The sequence below is a fragment of the Gymnoscopelus braueri genome (genome assembly GCF_963280865.1).
Source record: "Gymnoscopelus braueri genome assembly, chromosome: 24".
Classification (NCBI taxonomy): Eukaryota; Metazoa; Chordata; class Actinopteri; order Myctophiformes; family Myctophidae; genus Gymnoscopelus; species Gymnoscopelus braueri.
The window spans coordinates 22,638,357-22,655,659 of NC_137626.1; the positions used below are offsets into that span (position 1 = coordinate 22,638,357).

At 42.3% G+C, this 17,303-nt stretch overlaps 1 protein-coding gene across 4 annotated transcripts in view; it reads right to left on the reverse strand.

Moving 5' to 3' along the window:
• LOC308080913 (guanine nucleotide exchange factor DBS-like) overlaps positions 1-17,303 on the reverse strand; it is a 100,141-nt gene that overhangs the window by 67,032 nt on the left and 15,806 nt on the right. Inside the window, exon 1 of one of the 4 annotated variants that reach the window (XM_080423013.1) lies at positions 14,717-14,802. The exons of 2 other annotated variants lie outside the window; for them this stretch is intronic. In XM_080423013.1, the coding sequence (XP_080279139.1) occupies positions 14,717-14,762 (46 nt within the window). In that variant the 5' untranslated portion in view covers positions 14,763-14,802. Of the gene's footprint in view, positions 1-324; positions 527-14,716; positions 14,803-17,303 lie in introns of those variants that run through there. One more of the 4 variants, XM_080423012.1, reaches the window with a different exon arrangement.

Here is a 17,303-nt window from a genome sequence, read left to right on the forward strand (position 1 = left end):
ACACAGAACACAGCCTTGGACATTGAACCAGCTTTGGTTTGTAGCTACACTTTACACATTGTGTTCTCACTTTACCAACCAGGCGACCATTGATACCAAAGTTTCCACAGCCTGGTGTACCTAGCAACTGATACTGGATACACCTGGACCACGCTCATTGCCAACAAGAGCACACACACACACACACACACACACACACACACACACACACACACACACACACACACACACACACACACACACACACACACACACACACACACACACACACACACACACACACACACACACACACACACACACACACACACACACACACAGTACCTGTGATCATTTTCAGTTGCAGCCATAGCCTGGTGATATCGTGGCAAAGCTGGGACACTCGATTCAGGGCCATGGTTTCCCACTACATGTGTATGTGCCCTCTCACACACACACACACTCCTAAAGCACACACACACAGTCAGAGAAAGTCGCGTAGAACTTGAGGCAGTCCATTCCTCCACAGCTGAGGACTTCACCCGCTCAATGAGCTGTCAACCTCTCTCCACCTCTTACTGCACAGAGAAGCGCTCGCGCGCACACACACACACACACCTCCCCCTTCACTCACTCACTCAGACACACACACATACAGGCTGTTGGGATGGAGGGAGGCGGAGACTCAGATGGCTCCACCCCTAGCTGGTGTCAGATTCCAAGCCCTGCTCACTTTTCACGCAGGTGGGGACTCGAGAGGGAGAGAGCCAGACCGAGAAAGAGAGACAAACAGAGAGGGGAGGGGAGGGGAGGGGGGGGTGTGAGAGAGAAAGAGAGAGAAGCAGACAGACATGGAAAGAGAGAGTGACATTGGGCCTCATTCACCAAGCTCGGGTCCGCACATAATTTGTACTTCGCATCTTTCCACATACAGTCAGATTTTTTTTTTAAACACCCAAACTCACGTCTGCTCGGAGGTAGACTTACATGCCTCAAACATTGCGTATACGTTATTAGAATGTCTCATTCTTCAAGCAAAATCAATTACAATAGTGTCAAACCTCAAATAAAAATATTTATGTGCCCAACATTTGTCATCACATAAAAGAAGAAAAATCTGTCAAACCATCTATTGCTTGGATGCATATGATAGACATTCATTTTCAGTTGACACATTTAGAGCTGAATTTTTAGGTCCCTCGGGGTGTTTGCCGTTTCATGTCAACTCCAATGTTGCGCTATTAATTTATAATATTGACCACATCACATGAACGCAGTCTTACCAATTTCGATGTAGGACAGTGTCCTATATATGTTGGTCCAAAGGACGGATTCCCCTCAGTAAGGAAAGGATTCCCCTTTCCATATGAAAGTTAGCAAATGCTATAATGGAAGTTCTTGTGTTAATACAAATAAAAAATTAAAACATTTAATTTTGTTGAATAAAAAAAATCTGCCCAACGATGATGTCACTGGTAGGCGGGTTTCTGAAGAGTCCACAGCCCTCATATGAGACACAGACCGAGTAGAAAAAAATGGTAACATTTTATCATGAAAATTATATTTTTACATTTTGAATTGAACAATTATATGAAGATAGGTTGAAAATGGGTGAGGTCATAATTTAAGCACTAGATTCTTTGTTGTATGACAACAAATATATATATATATATATATATATTATATTTTCAGATGTTAACATTTATGGTTCATGGGTGATCAAACAGTTTTGAAGGGAATCTGCAGTCGAGTGAGGACAATGTCCATAATCTGCTGGGTTTCCCCTCTTCGTCCCAGTATACTATTTGCATATACAAAAGTAAATGCTTTGATTGAATCTTCTTTAATATAGTAAGAACAAAGGACATACAATTTAAGTTCCTTTCCTTTGTGGAGCTAATTTAGCAAGTACATTAGGTCAGTTGAAAAGGTTAAAAAGCCTCTATTATACCATGGCTGGTAAAGATTTAAAAAAAGAAGAAGAAATGCACAGGTGACCAACGTATTTCGGCTTAGAGAGCCTTCATCAAGGTCCACACTTTGATGAAGTACTTGCCAACTGAAGTACAACTTACTACAGTGATTCTCCAAAGGAAAGGAACTTAAAAAGTGTACTGTATGTCCTATGATTTACCCCTCTCCAAAGAGCACCTGAGTTCAGTTGGATAAAATTATGGACCCGCGCTCCTGTATCTCTTAAGGTGTAAAGTAAGAACAAAGTTAACCTCAGAACCTAACAGGTATGTGCATAAGAAACATATGTACTTATACAGTAGTTGGTAATGCAAATGCAACCCTACAATACAGATTTGATGTTTGAATACTTGTAAAAAAAAAAATGTAAACATCAGTAAGTCTTTTTTTGTGCCATTGATAAAGAGTTCTTGTGATGTCACAACAAATCCCTCCCTCCTTCTCATCTGCTTCCACTGTCTGTTTGGATGATGTCATTGAGCAGCTGTCAACCCTGGCACAAGCCTCCAAGAGAGCTCGACTTATGACATTTAGTTGCCGATTGTCACTACCTCACAGACAGACACAGACACAGACACGCATGCACACACTCTCTCTCTCTCTCTCCCTCTCCCTCTCTCTCTCTCTCCCCCCCCCTCTTCTGATCGTTGCCAACAACACTGCAACAACACAGTTTGCAAAATGTGTCAATAGAGAACAAGCTTCAACAGAGTGAACACTGTTTCGCTTCGGCTTGTCTTTTTTATTCATTCACTCTCACATGCACACGCGCACACACACAAACAGCAGGTGGACCCAGGGCTCCACACACAGGGATAAAGAAGCATGCAAATACACACTAGGAGGCTCAATTCACAGCCATCCTGAGAAAAAACACACATTTCTAAACTCACTCACACTCTGTCAAGAACCAAATACCAAGAGCGCTCCCTGGAGGCTGAAGCAATTAGTGCACCCAATGCACAGTCAATGGTTGGAATCCCTTGACTGTGGATCCTGCATCGCTTGCCATCACATCCATGTCTTTCTCCACTGTACAGCCCGACACATCACAAATGTCTGAATAAAATGTTGCAGGTGGAAAGAATCCCCATCATTGTCTCCGCCAGGCTGAAGGCGTGGCCGAAACTATGTATTCGCCCTGTCCGTCCGTGTGTTCGTCTGTGGACAGAAAATCTCCGTCTCTGCCTCCTTTGGCTGTTAGCCTGAATAAGATTCTGTTTTCCCCCTTCTTTTTATATACTGAGAAAATAATATTTAGACTATTTAGTCGGATTGATTGTGTGTAAAAAAATAAAGTACATTACATTACAGTCATTTAGCAGACGCTTTTATCCAAAGCGACTTACAATAAGTGTATTCAACATAGGTAGGGAACGAAAACTACTAATCACCACAAGTCTTTAGTGCATTTTCTGCAAAAACAAGCAACCAAGAGTATACCTAGCGCTAAGGTAAAAGTGCAATATATCAGCTACCTATTTCCTTAAACAGATGAGACAAAATAGCTAAATCAAATGAGCATGAGCTAAAACAAATAAGTGTATCGACTAAACAAGATCCAATAAACAATACAACAATAGAAAACAAGCGTTCGTACAACTAGTTAACAACAAGTAGGTCAGACAGAGAGGAAGGGTAGTGTTTCCTGAAGAGGTGGGTTTTCAGCCTGCGGCGAAATATGGGCAGTGACTCTGCTGTCCTAACATCAGTGGGAAGTTCATTCCACCACTGTGGGGCCAGAACAGAAAAGAGTCGTGACCGTGTGGATCGGCCAGAAGGACCCTTGAGTGACGAGGCAATCAGTCGCCCCGAGGTGGCAGACCGAAGTGGTCGGGCAGGGGTGTAGGCATCGACCATAGCCCGGAGGTAAGAAGGAGCTGTTCCTTTCACTGCCCTATAGGCTAGCACCAGGGTTTTGAACTGGATGCGAGCCGCTACGGGGAGCCAGTGTAGAGAACGGAGAAGGATGGTTGTGTGGGAGAACTTGGGGCGGTTGAACACCAGACGAGCCGCAGCTTTCTGAACAAGCTCCAGAGGTCTGATGGCAGATGCCGGAGCACCAGCAAGGAGGGAGTTGCAGTAGTCCAGGCGGGAGATGACAAGAGCCTGGATGAGCACCTGGGCTGCCTTCTCCGTGAGGAAGGGGCGAATCCTCCTGATGTTGTAGAGGAGGAATCTGCAGGACCTTGTCACTAATGCGATGTTTGCCGAGAACGTCAGTTGATCGTCCAGGGTCACACCCAGATTCTTCGCAGTCCGAGTTGAGGTCACCACAGCATTATCAATGGTGATGGCCATGTCTCGGTGCGGACAGCCCTTCCCCGGGAGGAACATCAGCTGGGTCTTGTCCAGGTTGAGCTTCAGGTGGTTTGTCGACATCCACTCCGAGATGTCAGCCAGACAAGCAGCAATGCGTGCCTCCACGCAGTATTAACTCTTTGACTGCCAGAGTATTTTCATAAAGTACACCCCCAGTGCAAGCGATTTTCGTGTTTTTTTGTTTTGTTATTTTGTTATTAAATTTTCATATAGATTGTCTAGCTGCGGTTTTGAACACATACGATGGTTCCACCAGCAGAGAGCAGCAAATAGACACTTTCATCAGCTCGCTGACTCGCTGAATAAACAATGAACGTGCGTCCAACGCGTCTAACGCGTCGACGGCCAACTGGACAAACTATCAATTGACGTGTTATCGAGTCAACCGCAGTCAAAGAGTTAATAATAATAATACATTATATTTATAAAGCACTTATTCATGAAAACCTTTAAGTGGGCACACTTTTTGTGTGCCCCCTCGTGAATATCATCTCCCATTTATTGATCCACAGGGAACGAAGAGGATTAAGTATTTATTGATTTTGCTCTAGTGTTGGGCCTGCCCAGACCACAGCAGGTACATTACATTTCATCAAAGGAGAGGAGAGAATATGGGAAGTTAAAGAACAGGGCGCGTAAAATGTAGACACACATGTAAATCGTATGTGTGCAGTTTGCGAACGAAGCTGTACAAATCACAAGGCATGTATTCAGTGGCGAAGCCACATTAAATCGTCCTCACAATGGCAAACTGGGTACTTGTGAGCATGTCCAAATATGGAGAGATGTGAATCAGAGATTATGAATTCACAAAATGTGAAAAAGAAAAGGAAAAAAAAGGGGTCTTCCATGTGGATCTCGGACTTCATGTGGCCAGTACTATGACGTCAGTCATCTATGACATATGATGTCAGTCATCTATGACGTCAGTATTATGACATGAGTCATCTCCGTATTTGTGCATGGTTTCAACCCAATCTGACTGCCACATCAAAGTTTTTAAATGAAATGGATGTAAAAAAGAAATGCATGTTGGTACTTCCTTGGCATGCACAAAAAGGTTGGTGCCACTGCTGATCAGTCCAGTTGTTTGATTAGCCCCGGATAAAGACACACAGACAGACTCTTTTACACAGCTCGCCTCTTAAGAGCCATGCCATAAAAACGGCTCTTTGCTTGAATGACTTGAAGTTGTTAAGTACTGCTCCTGAAGAAACATTGTGGGCTCAGTGTCTAAATATCCACAAAGCTCCATTTGCCTCATCACTGATTTCCAGTTTAAAATTGAAGGTTTAAAAAGTTCAGTATTTCAAAAGTTTGAATGACGTTTCTAGGTTAAAGTATGAAGGAGGAGAAAGGGTACAAAGTTTTGGGGAGAATAAATAAATATCTATATCTTCCAATTCGTAAATCCAGGAATTCACACTGTGAATTTCTCTTGTGAATATTGTGTGAATATTTCTGTCTACATTTTGTCTTACAAAACATTCAAGAGATAGATAGATTCTAGGTCAGGGAGATTCAAACCCATCAGCTACCTTTTGTATGTGACCAGTGCTGACAGACATAAAGAGGATAATCTACTCCCACTGTCATAATACACACATGCACGCGCGCACAGAGGAAAACACCATAACACGTCTCATCCCCTACTTATCTTCTCTCTTACACAGTAAACTTGTCAGTGTATTTAATACAGTCATTCATATACTCTCAGAGTCAGATTAACCCGTTCAATCCGGGAACGCATCTGTATCATTTTAGATTTTAGCTATAACCATTATTTTATACTTTGGCTATTAAAAAATAGCAGATATACAAGCTCATAGCGTGGCACTATGAACTTGTAGATCTGCTATTTTTGAAAAATCTTGAAATTTTGTGCAAATCTATGAATGTAGATATTTTTAATGGGAACATTTTTGACTCAAATCTTTGTTTCTGGGGGTCCCTGGAACAAAATATTTTCAGATTGGGTCTGTGGCCATATACATATAATTTTGGGGGTCCTTGACATGAAAAAGTTTGAGAACCACTGATATAGTTTTTTTCAGAAAACTTAGGATTTAGAAGACATTTGTAGATGTGTTCCCGGATTTAATGGGTTAACACTGATGATGTTACTGTGTGTACATGACTGTACTATCCAGACACCTGCCACTGATCTTTTCTTTTCACTGAGGTTGTTTTTATTTACTTGATTTATTTTACATATTGTTTGAAACATTTTGTGGGGCGGCAGTGGCTTAGGAAGTAGAGCGGCCATCTCTTGGAATCATAAGGTTCCAGGGTTCGATCCCCGGCTCCTCCTGCCTGCGCGCCGAAGTATCCTTGAGCAAGACACTGAAGCTCTAACTGCTCCCGATGAGCAGATTAGTGCCTTGCATCGTTTCCTGCACCTTGGTGTGTGAATGTGCATGTGAACGGATGCGAAATTAAGCAATATTACATGAGATGGTGTGCTTTACCGTGATTATCGGTACGACAGTGATGCGACCAGGATCGAGTTCCACAAGCAAAGATCTGCAGCAAATCTGGAGTGTTAATTTGACTGTGAAAATGCTAAAATCGGTCAATTGTTACACTTAAGCAACATCTAAATTAAGGAATTCAGGGGGAATTTGATCACATCAGATTTAAAAAGGCTAAACCTACCAAGACCCTTTAGATCAATATCACATTGACCATCGTTTAAAGTACAAATATAAGAGAAAACACAGAAACGCTATATGGCATCATTTTTCAGAAATCTACCTTCAGATAATGACATGTATCACATCTTATGTTAAACATGCAAACCATGTGACTATAAATACAGCCTGCTTTGAAGTTAAGTGGGTTCATAATTGCATATTATTAGCAAGCAGCAACATAGCAATTTCTTTGGTCGCAACTGGCCTCTAAACATCTAGATAATAATGTGCCGACTCCAGGACAGGAAATGGCCAAGGGTTTATAATAGTCTATTTCCTCTCTTGGGTGATTTACCCTGCATGGGTCACATGAGTCTTAGTAACCCCCGCCCTGTTCGAAGTCGGATTTGATTCCTTGTTTAAACCTGTGTTTCGTGTCTGAAAAAATAACAAAATGTCCTAGAAAATTAATTAAGTAAGTCAAACAGCTACATTTTGAATATTATACAACTGTAACAGACTCAATAGGGGAGCACAGAAGACAGCTGGATTTTGTCCAAAGTTCTCAATCATTTTCAGAGCTTTACAAAAACATACATGAAGATAATTTGCCATCCCTTAAGTATAAACTCACAATTATTTACTGTATTGCCACACAGAACTTCAACACAGAACTTCTGAAATGCACAGAGAGCAGATGGAGCAACCTGTCGTGACTTGAGTGTGTGTGGGGATGGCTGATTAAGGGTATTGTCACACATGTGCGACTGAAACAGTCACGTCCCAATCACTTTCATTCTATGCGAGTGAACGGGTGAGCTTCCGGGTTGCAGAAGTTGTATCACATGCCGTCGCGTGGAGTTCAACTCTTTGTTGAACATTGACACGTTTGACGCATCAGCGTTCGTTGGTCACTCCCTTTCGGTCATGTTATCCTGTTGTGCATCGAACAGGTGTGTAGTCACACACAACTTTTAGATTTCTTTAGGCTATTAAAAAATAGCAGATATACAAGCTCATAGCGCGGCACCGAGTGCCGCGCTACGAGCTTGTAGATCTGCTATTTTTGAAAAATCGTGAACATTTTTTTTTTAAATTGTTTTCCGAAAAACTGTTAGGATTTAGAAAAAAAAAAAGTTTAGAAGCGGCCTCAGGTCTTAATGATTTAAAGGAGAATTCCGGACTACGTTGTGTGGTACAGTTGAGCATTTTCACTCCATCCCGAGTCCACCGCAGCAAAAAAACGGAGCGGACCGGTCCATGCTCGAAATTGCGTATTTTTATCGCGATTTTACTTTCTTTTTCTTTTCTTTCATATCCGACTTTCCTAATGACATGAGAAAACTGTCCATGGTGTTTGTGTGAGATGCACCCCTCCAGAAGTCTCACAGTTTGTCATTAGGAAAGTCAGATAGGAAAAAATATATATATATAAAATCGCAATAAAAATTACACAATCTAGAGCATGGACCGCCCGCTCGGGGTTTTTAGCTGCGGCGGACTCGAGGTGGAGTTATGAAATGTTTCTTCTGTACCACTCGTCCTAGGATATAGTAATATCATATAAAAAAGGTAAGAAAAACGTAGTCCGGAATTCTCCTTTAATTAAGACCTGAGGCGATTCTTAAAAATGTTTTCTAAATCCTAACAGTTTTTTGAAAAAAAATCTGAAAAATATTTTTTCACGATTTTTCAAAAATAGCAGATCTACAAGCTCGTAGCGCGGCACTCGGTGCCGCGCTATGAGCTTGTATATCTGCTATTTTTGAATAGCCAAAGAAATCTAAAGTGACACAGATGCGTTCCAGGTATTAATGGGTTAAGCCAATTGATAATCTGTTGTACAACAGTATCGCACACCAACATTGTAATAGCCAATCTACAAAATGCCCACGCGTTGTGAGCTTGTAGATCGGTTATTTATGCCGCACGACACAAGTATAAATCAGCCTTTATGCTTCAGGTACAGTATGTGTGGATTAAAAAGGACAGCAAAATATATTAAACGTATACTGGAAAGGTTGCGCGCGCAGAGAGAGAGAGAGAGAGAGACATCGGTGCAAGTGTGTGTAGATGGGATGCAGAGTAGACTACTGTCTGCGTTTATGGGATGTTGAGGAGACGTGTGTGCGTGCGCGTGTGTGCCTGCGTGTGCGCGAGCGTTTCATGGGATGTGAATTAGACTGGGACCAGACTGTTGACCGGACTGTTTATTTTCCATTTTTGTCAGTAAAGATCAAACGCTATTGGCTCCTTCCGTTCCAGGATCAAACGCTATTGGTCAGCGCGGGCATAAACAGGAAGAGGTTCATAAAGAAGTGACCAAAACAATTGCATGAAGGGAAGAAAGAACAATAAAACATATTGAGACATAAATGATGAGGACAGTCTGAATGACAGAACAAGAAATATATAATGTGTAATATTTCCTCATCTGCCTAGCTGTATTGGGTACATTTAGCTCCTTATGTGGTCCCTCACAAGGACATGAGCACACACATGCACGGGAAGCAACATCACAAGGGACAATGAGCTGTACTCATTAAATTTGTCCCCTCATCTAATTATCTTCTATCTATCGAAATTTAAAAAAACACCCTCTTGCTTTTCTCTCCCTTTATCTCCTCTCATTCAAGATACAAGATTATGTTATGGTTACATCTTGTGTATGAGTACAGAGTAAAATGCTGCTGTTCTTGTTCCCCAGACATTGTAGCAGCATTAATAATAAACACATTAATGAAAACAAATCAAGAATTTAAGAATGGCTGCAATAGTAAGACAGGCCAAAAGGTTTATGTTGGTGTTGGCACACTTGAGATGCTTGAAGGTGCTGTGTAAGTTTCCTACTCTTAAAGTTATAAACATCTATTTTTATAAGTTTTATAAGGAGTAGGAACATTGCGTTACCTCTGTCTCTCATCTATCATTTTGCTCTCTCATCTGGATTTCAGATGTCGTGCCAGATGATCATCAGGCCAATTATCAGACTTCTTCTCTCACGTACACCTCACATACTGCAGCCTGGGTGGCACTGCAGGGAGGTGTGTGTGTGTGTGTGTGTGTGTGTGTGTGTGTGTGTGTGTGTGTGTGTGTGTGTGTGTGTGTGTGTGTGTGTGTGTGTGTGTGTGTGTGTGTGTGTGTGTGTGTGTGTGCGCGCCTGCGCAAAAGGGTAAGTGCTTTACAATATGCACTACATGCACTCATAAACACACACTTTTACACACAGACGGCGGAGGAAACCATGCAAGGCATCAACCTGAGCAGTTAGAGGTTCAGTGTTTTGCTCAAGGACACTTCAACACTAACCCAGGGGGGAAACAGGGATCGAACCGAGAACCTTTCGAGGCCTTAGCGGCCACTCAACCTCCTGGGTCACTTCCACAAGCTCTACAAAGGCCAGAGAGAGAGCGAGAGAGAGACTCAGACATTAGGGCTGTGATGGGCGCCTAGTGGTATGGTGTTAATGGTTTTAAGTGAAAAAGGAGATTAAACATTGAACCTGACTTCAGGCATGCAGCCTCCTAACATGCAGGAGCTAATACACTGTCACTATGGGAGCACGTCATTAGGCAGATTGATCGCTCTGTCTGTTCCATTGTATTCCACTTTGTTTTGCGGTGTCCAGGAGGGACTAAAAAGGTCTCTTTATCTACACAGATGCATAGCATTGCTAGGCGTCTCCTTTCATATCTTACAGTCATATGATACCTACAGTTAACCACTTATGCCCTATAAACTTAATCGTATGACAAATAGCATTTTGACACGTGACCCTGGCATCTCTGAACACTAGGGTTAAAGTGTGGGGGGGGAGAGAGAGAGAGAGAGAGAGAGAGTTGTGTCTGTGCCCAATGTCAATGCAAAATAGTATGCAATTCAAAATATAACCTTTTTCTTTGCGGTTACATTATTCACATCACCAATGAACAGACCTGTACAGGATAGGTCTTGACTTGAGTCATGTTGACTACTGGAATAGTTAATAACAGTAACAGATTAACTAGTACAATGCAATGCCATTCATAGCTCAATAGGTCTAGGAAGTAGAAATGGAAGTAAATATGCTGGTGGAAGTACAGAGGTGGTGTGGTAGAAGAGAGGGAGGGAGGGGGGGAGGGAGAAGGAAGGAAGAAGGGAGGCAGATAGAAAGAGAGATGGTGTACGTGTATAGAGAATGAGAGCACAGAGACAGAGTGTACAGGAACCCGGATAGAAGGAGTAAAGACCATGCAAGAGCCAATCAGATAAGAGAGGATAGCTTGATGAGAAAAACAGTGCAAGATATCGAGCCATGTTAATGCATCTACCAAAAAGCACAGCAGACGAACATGGCACCGTTTCAAAATAGCATTTGTAAGGATTCTACTGCATACTACTACTACTACTACTCAGAGGTGGGGACTTGGACTCGAGACTCGACTTGGACTTGAGTCCCAACTCCCAATTTGGATGACTTTAGACTCACTTGATCAAATCAAATGGACTTGGACTCCACTTGGGACTTGAACGCCAGTGACTTGACTTGAACGCCAATGACTTGTGACTTGAGCCCTCTTGACTTGAGACTTCAAGTCTTTTCAAGTCACTTAATACCTTACAACAAGGCCAAATATTTAAATGTTTAAAAAGCATCCAACTATTAATGTTATTGGTCAGAAATCCCAGCCGTCAGTGACACCTAGTGTCATAATGTATTAGTACCTGTGCTCCACTTGACAAATTCATGTTTAATTGTATTGGAGTCTTCGTTATTTTTGTGCATAGATAGAGTCCAAGTTTCAAATTATTCAAGTTTATCTGATAATGTTTTGTATGACATGTAAAATTGTTTTGTTAAACCCTGTCCTCAAGGAGGAAATGAAAAGTACAGTATCAGCACTGCGTTCTGTTGGACTGGAAGAACCATTGTTTAAAGATAAATGTAAATTGCGAAAAATGCTCATGAATTATGTAAATCTTTACATTATCATTAATTAGCATTATGACTTGTTTGGGACTCGAAACAAAGGGTTTAGGACTCGCTTGGGACTCGAAAACAAAAAGTCTAGGACTTGAACTTGACTTGCGACTTGCCTGTGTTGACTTGGGAATTGACTCAGGACTCGAGAGCAAAGACTTGAGACTCTACTTAGTACGCAGAGGTGGGACAAAGTCCCTATGTTGCTGGTCCTGTCTGAGTGTGTGTCTGTCTGTCAATTTCCCCATGCTGTCTTGCGGGGTGTGGGCAGTGCCGTTCAGAGTCGGCTCTGGTGCCAGTTTTCTGGTGTGTAGTTTGTTCAATTCATGTTGGAGTGCTGGCTCACTGGGAAAAAAATGCAAGCGAAATGGCTGCCAAGTGGGGTCAACGGCACTTCTTTCCTATTGGTTGGTGCCTGATCAAGCTTCACCATTGTTGAACTCCAAGCTTCACACGTGTTGGACTTCACAAGTATCTCAGCCATCTATACGCCGTAACGGGACACTCTGCGTGTGTGACACTGGCCTACTACTTATATTGTAGTTACAAACTCTGCCATGATCCTGACCTATTAGCCTGGCATGGCCACGCTAATATCACTGCGTAGATATCAGTCTGGAATCTCTGTGTGGAACCTGCATTTCCGAGGGGCAAATAAAAAAAATGCCCCATAATTGCAAACCGGGACCTGATTGGTCCCTCACAACTTCGGAGGGAGAGAAATCCGATTTCTATTGAGAGGGGCCAGACCTAATCTGCCGAGGGCATTTTTTTTTTTGCAATGGCAGATTCATCTGGAACCAGGCTACTGACCTATGGGACACAAACTGTTCCCAAGGCAACTTGGGTGTTTGGTTTAACTTTAGTCAGCGTTGCCTCCGGCTTGGCCGGACACTCCCAACAAACACGACTGGCTCTCTTCGTGGGAGGCTGGGAGGCGATCTTGACCTTGTTGCTGTACTAGTGACTCCTATTGGTTGGTCGGGGCACAGCGGGGGGAGGACTGTCTGAGAGTGATAGCATGAACCACCTAGCATGTTACGCTCTCCCAGTGAAACTCGCAATGAAAATCACTTCAGTACACATGGGGGATTGGGAAATGACAAAAATGTTTTTAAAAAAAAATATTTAGTGCATTTCAGGCCACAGATGGTGCCATTAAACAAGGTTCTTACCATTATAAGAGACAGGTTGGGTTATTTTACTAGATGTAGGGTTATTTTACTAGAATAAGAGTTCAATAACACACACACAAACACTCAGTAGCTGACCAAGAATTAAACTCCAGTGAAGAGAGAGAGAAATACAGTATAGAGTGCCAGAGAGAGAGAGACACAGACAGACAAGACAGACGACAGAAGAGATGGTTAGAGAGAAACGGACAGAGGGAACACAAAAGGTCCCAAAAGAGGAAGTTGTGCCCTGCTGGGAGGAAATGGCCATGAGTGAAGATGGGATAACAGTAAAGGAGATAGCAGGGGAGCTCACAAGGTAACACTGTCTACAGCTGACAGCTGACGTCCACATGGTCAGTGGATGTGGTCAGACCCGCTCCGACCCGGACCGTGAAATCACATGATGTCCTAATGCTTTCAACATCACCAGTTTGTGGTAAATAGTGTAAGCACTGGAAATTATGACTGACTCATACTAACAGCATGGGTTTTGAAGAGTGACAATGCAAGAGAAAACATTTCCGCAAATCAAGCACAAATTTCCAGGAATTCCAATAGCAATGAAATGCTTCCATCCCGAAATACCCAAAATTACCAACACGTGAGAAAGTATGATAGACACAAATAATGAAAAATACATCTAGTTGGGACTTTATAACAACAACAACAACAACAGAAAATCATTATAATGAAGAAGCACAATGCTACTTGTGTGTTTCCAAACTTTGAAAACACTGCAATTATTTTAGGCCTTCCATTTCCTACGGTAATCTTTATAATATCAGACTGACACGTGCAGTCCTTTAAATACACATAGTCTTTATGACAGCGGTTTCCAGAATAGCTCCTACTAAGAGCCAACTTCATAGAGGTTCTAAATACAGATATGTCCGCAGGGAACAGGGCTACATTTAGATATTCACTGTCAGGATGACAGGATGTGCACGCTTATACACACTTTATTTTATATTAGGCTCACTTGCTCTCCCTCTCTCTGACACACACACACACACACACACACACACACATGCACACAGTCTGTCTTGTGCCACCTTTGGTAAATAAGGATATGGTGGTATATTACTTTGCCATTTACTGCCACTGCATCCGTTTTCAATTCCCCATTGTCCACTATACACCTGGGCAAAAGGTGATGAAAAAACTAAATGTACTGCACATGATACAGTTGGAAAATGTTAAAGACAAGCCAAGCCGTAAATGAAAATAATAATAATAATGTGCTCACACATTCTATACTAGAGCAGTGTGCTAAGGTAAAGGTTTCTTACTGCTACCTAAAAATACATTTGGTATTTAATATGGAGGGTCAGTTTGGGATTATGGGAGAAAAACCAGCATAGTCTCAATATTAGATTATTAAGACTACTATCGTCATAATCTTATTATGGGAGAAGACCAACAGTCTCGGTTTTGGATTATGGGTAAAAAAAACAAAAAGAACCAACAGTCTCAGATTTGGATTATAGGAGAGAAGAAAAAAAATAACAGTTGTAGTAGTACAGAAAGAACGTTTTAACTAAACTAAAGACCACTTCAGCTAAGTTGAGTGACAGCAGATGTTTGGTTATTCCTTTACTTAAGATACTAACACGCACGCACGCACGCGCGCACACACGCACACACACACACACACACACACACACACAACTCACTGTGCAGCTGTTGACAGCAATGTGTGTATCCATAGTAACTGGCCATCTCCTCTGGCGAGATGCTAACGAATCCCTGTCCTCCACACTGCTCCATCACACCATGATGCCCCGCTTCATCCCTCGCTCCACTCCTCTCCTCCGTTGCTCTCGTCTTCATCTCCACAGGTATGGATAGAAGATTCCCTCATCGCTGTCTCTGCCTTTCTTCACCCCCCCCTCCCCATCCTTCTCCTCCTCCCTTGCTCTCTCTCTCTCTTTCCCTCTAACACCTGTCAGTTTGCGGATTGATTGCACCACTCCTTGTTCCTGGCCCCTCCCTCACTCAGAGTGTGTGCGTGTGCGTGTGCGTGTGTGTGTGTGTGTGTGTGTGTGTGTGTGTGTAAAGTAGTGGGACACATAGTAAATATTGTAGCAGGTACTTGCAAATCTTCCTATATGTATACACACCTACAGTATTTAACCGAGCATCCTTGCTGGGAGGGATTTGAGGTCTTATAGGCTTTAGTGCCAGTTACTGACTGCTACACCGTCGCAACAATAGCAACCTAGACTTAAAATACAATTACACAGCATCTGTCTTTACAATAGCTATAGCCTCGCCCCGAAACACTCACACAGTCGTGAGCTCACACCCACACGTGCATGCTCACCCATGTTTCTGCACACATGGCACATGCCACTGACACACATGGAGTCAGCATTGCCAATTATAAATCCCCATTCCACTGTGGTTTCTGGGACATGAAAACAAGTGAACTACTTATGTGCAAGTGTGTACAAGAGCATGCATGCATGCATGCTGTGGTGCACACACGTGGCTATTAGGTTGTCCACATAGTTACTGTTGTATACACAGTACACACAGTGTGTGTGTGTGTGTGTGTGTGTGTGTGTGTGTGTGTGTGTGTGTGTGTGTGTGTGTGTGTGTGTGTGTGTGTGTGTGTGTGTGTGTACACACACAGTATATATATCCAGAACATATACCCAATGCCAGGACATAACTGCTCTCACTAGTGTGATAGCACAGACAAGTTAGTAATGCACGTGCGTGCACTGCACTGCATCACGCACACACACCCACAACTCACCTTGTCGGTTGACCCGGTTCGCCTTACGGTATTGTCTATTTTTCTCCACTCCACACCAACAACACAGATGGGCAGACATGGTAAACTGAGTATTTCCACCTGCTGGTCTATCTAATCATTCTGCAAGACAGCTTCTCTGCCTGTTTATCCATCTTGACTGCTTGTCTGTTTCTCTCCATCTCTGTCCGTCAGTTAAGCAAATTAGACTGTTGGTGAGTCAATATGCAACAATGCTCCACATTCTTGGTTTGCACAGCAACAATAAGGCTGGCTAGAGAAGACTAGTTCCCATGACAGCCAAAAGTGTGCTGTCAGAACCTCAAAATATCAAAATAAAATAAATAATATAATATAAAATAAACATCCGTATTGTAGGCAACAGCTTCACGACTGAAAACGATTGCAGACCAACCCTATGATGAAAGAGTAGGTCTCTCAGAATGGGCCTGGGCACAGGTGCACGTTATCCATTAGCTAGTCAGTAGAGGTATATGGAGTAATCAATGACCAAGGTCAACTATCAATCATTGAAAAACAAACGAAAAGTATCATCAGCACTAAATCATACTAATTCCTTCAAAAATCTATATTTTTCTGCTGAGAAAATTGCCTACTTTTTCATATTTTAACTTCAAGATGTTCCGTTTTTGTTGACAAGGGTTTGTTTAGAACACACACATTTGTACATATTTATCGATATTCAAAGGAACATTTGGCACTGTGTGACATGACGGTGCAACACGCTGTGGCAACTGCTCCGCTGCAGACAGGAAGGCTCTGCAGCGGGTGAAGTCTGCACAGAAAATCTGCCTACCTGCCATCAGTGGCATTTACACCAGCAGGTGTAGGTAAAAGGTTTCCAACATCATGAGGGATGTCACCCACCCTGCACATGGACTGTTTGCACCCTTCCCTTCAGGCAGGAGTGTGCATAGCATCAGGGCCAGAACCACCAGGCCAGAGAACACCTTCTTCCCTAAAGCCGTGAGACTTGTGAACTCTGTGAGATTGTGAACAATTGATCACACTGTTTTTAATACTATTGTCTGGTTCTATCTGTTTGTATCTGCTTTATGTTGTTAGTGGGCTTGTGCAATCACTTACATTTGCACTAGAGTTACAGTAGGTATTTATGTGTAGAGGGATATTCCTATTAATTGTTATTTTGTTGTAATCTTGTTTTGGTATTATTATTCTTCTACCATTTTTAACCAGGACCTGAGTAACTAATTTAATTCCTTTCATCCACTTCTACTTTTATGGAATGACAATAAAACTCATTGATCCTTGAACCTTCAAAGGGCTAGCTGACTAATTTTATGTGTGTCCAGTATTTATTGAGCTACAGTACAAAGGTTAATACTTTTGAGATGATGCTAAGCAAAATTGTAATATTTCAATGACAATTTCGTGAAATAACTTAATGGGCACAAATGGGAAATTCCTACATTTTCTGGTATGACATTTTTCAAAATGTCATTATTTTAACATCAAAAATG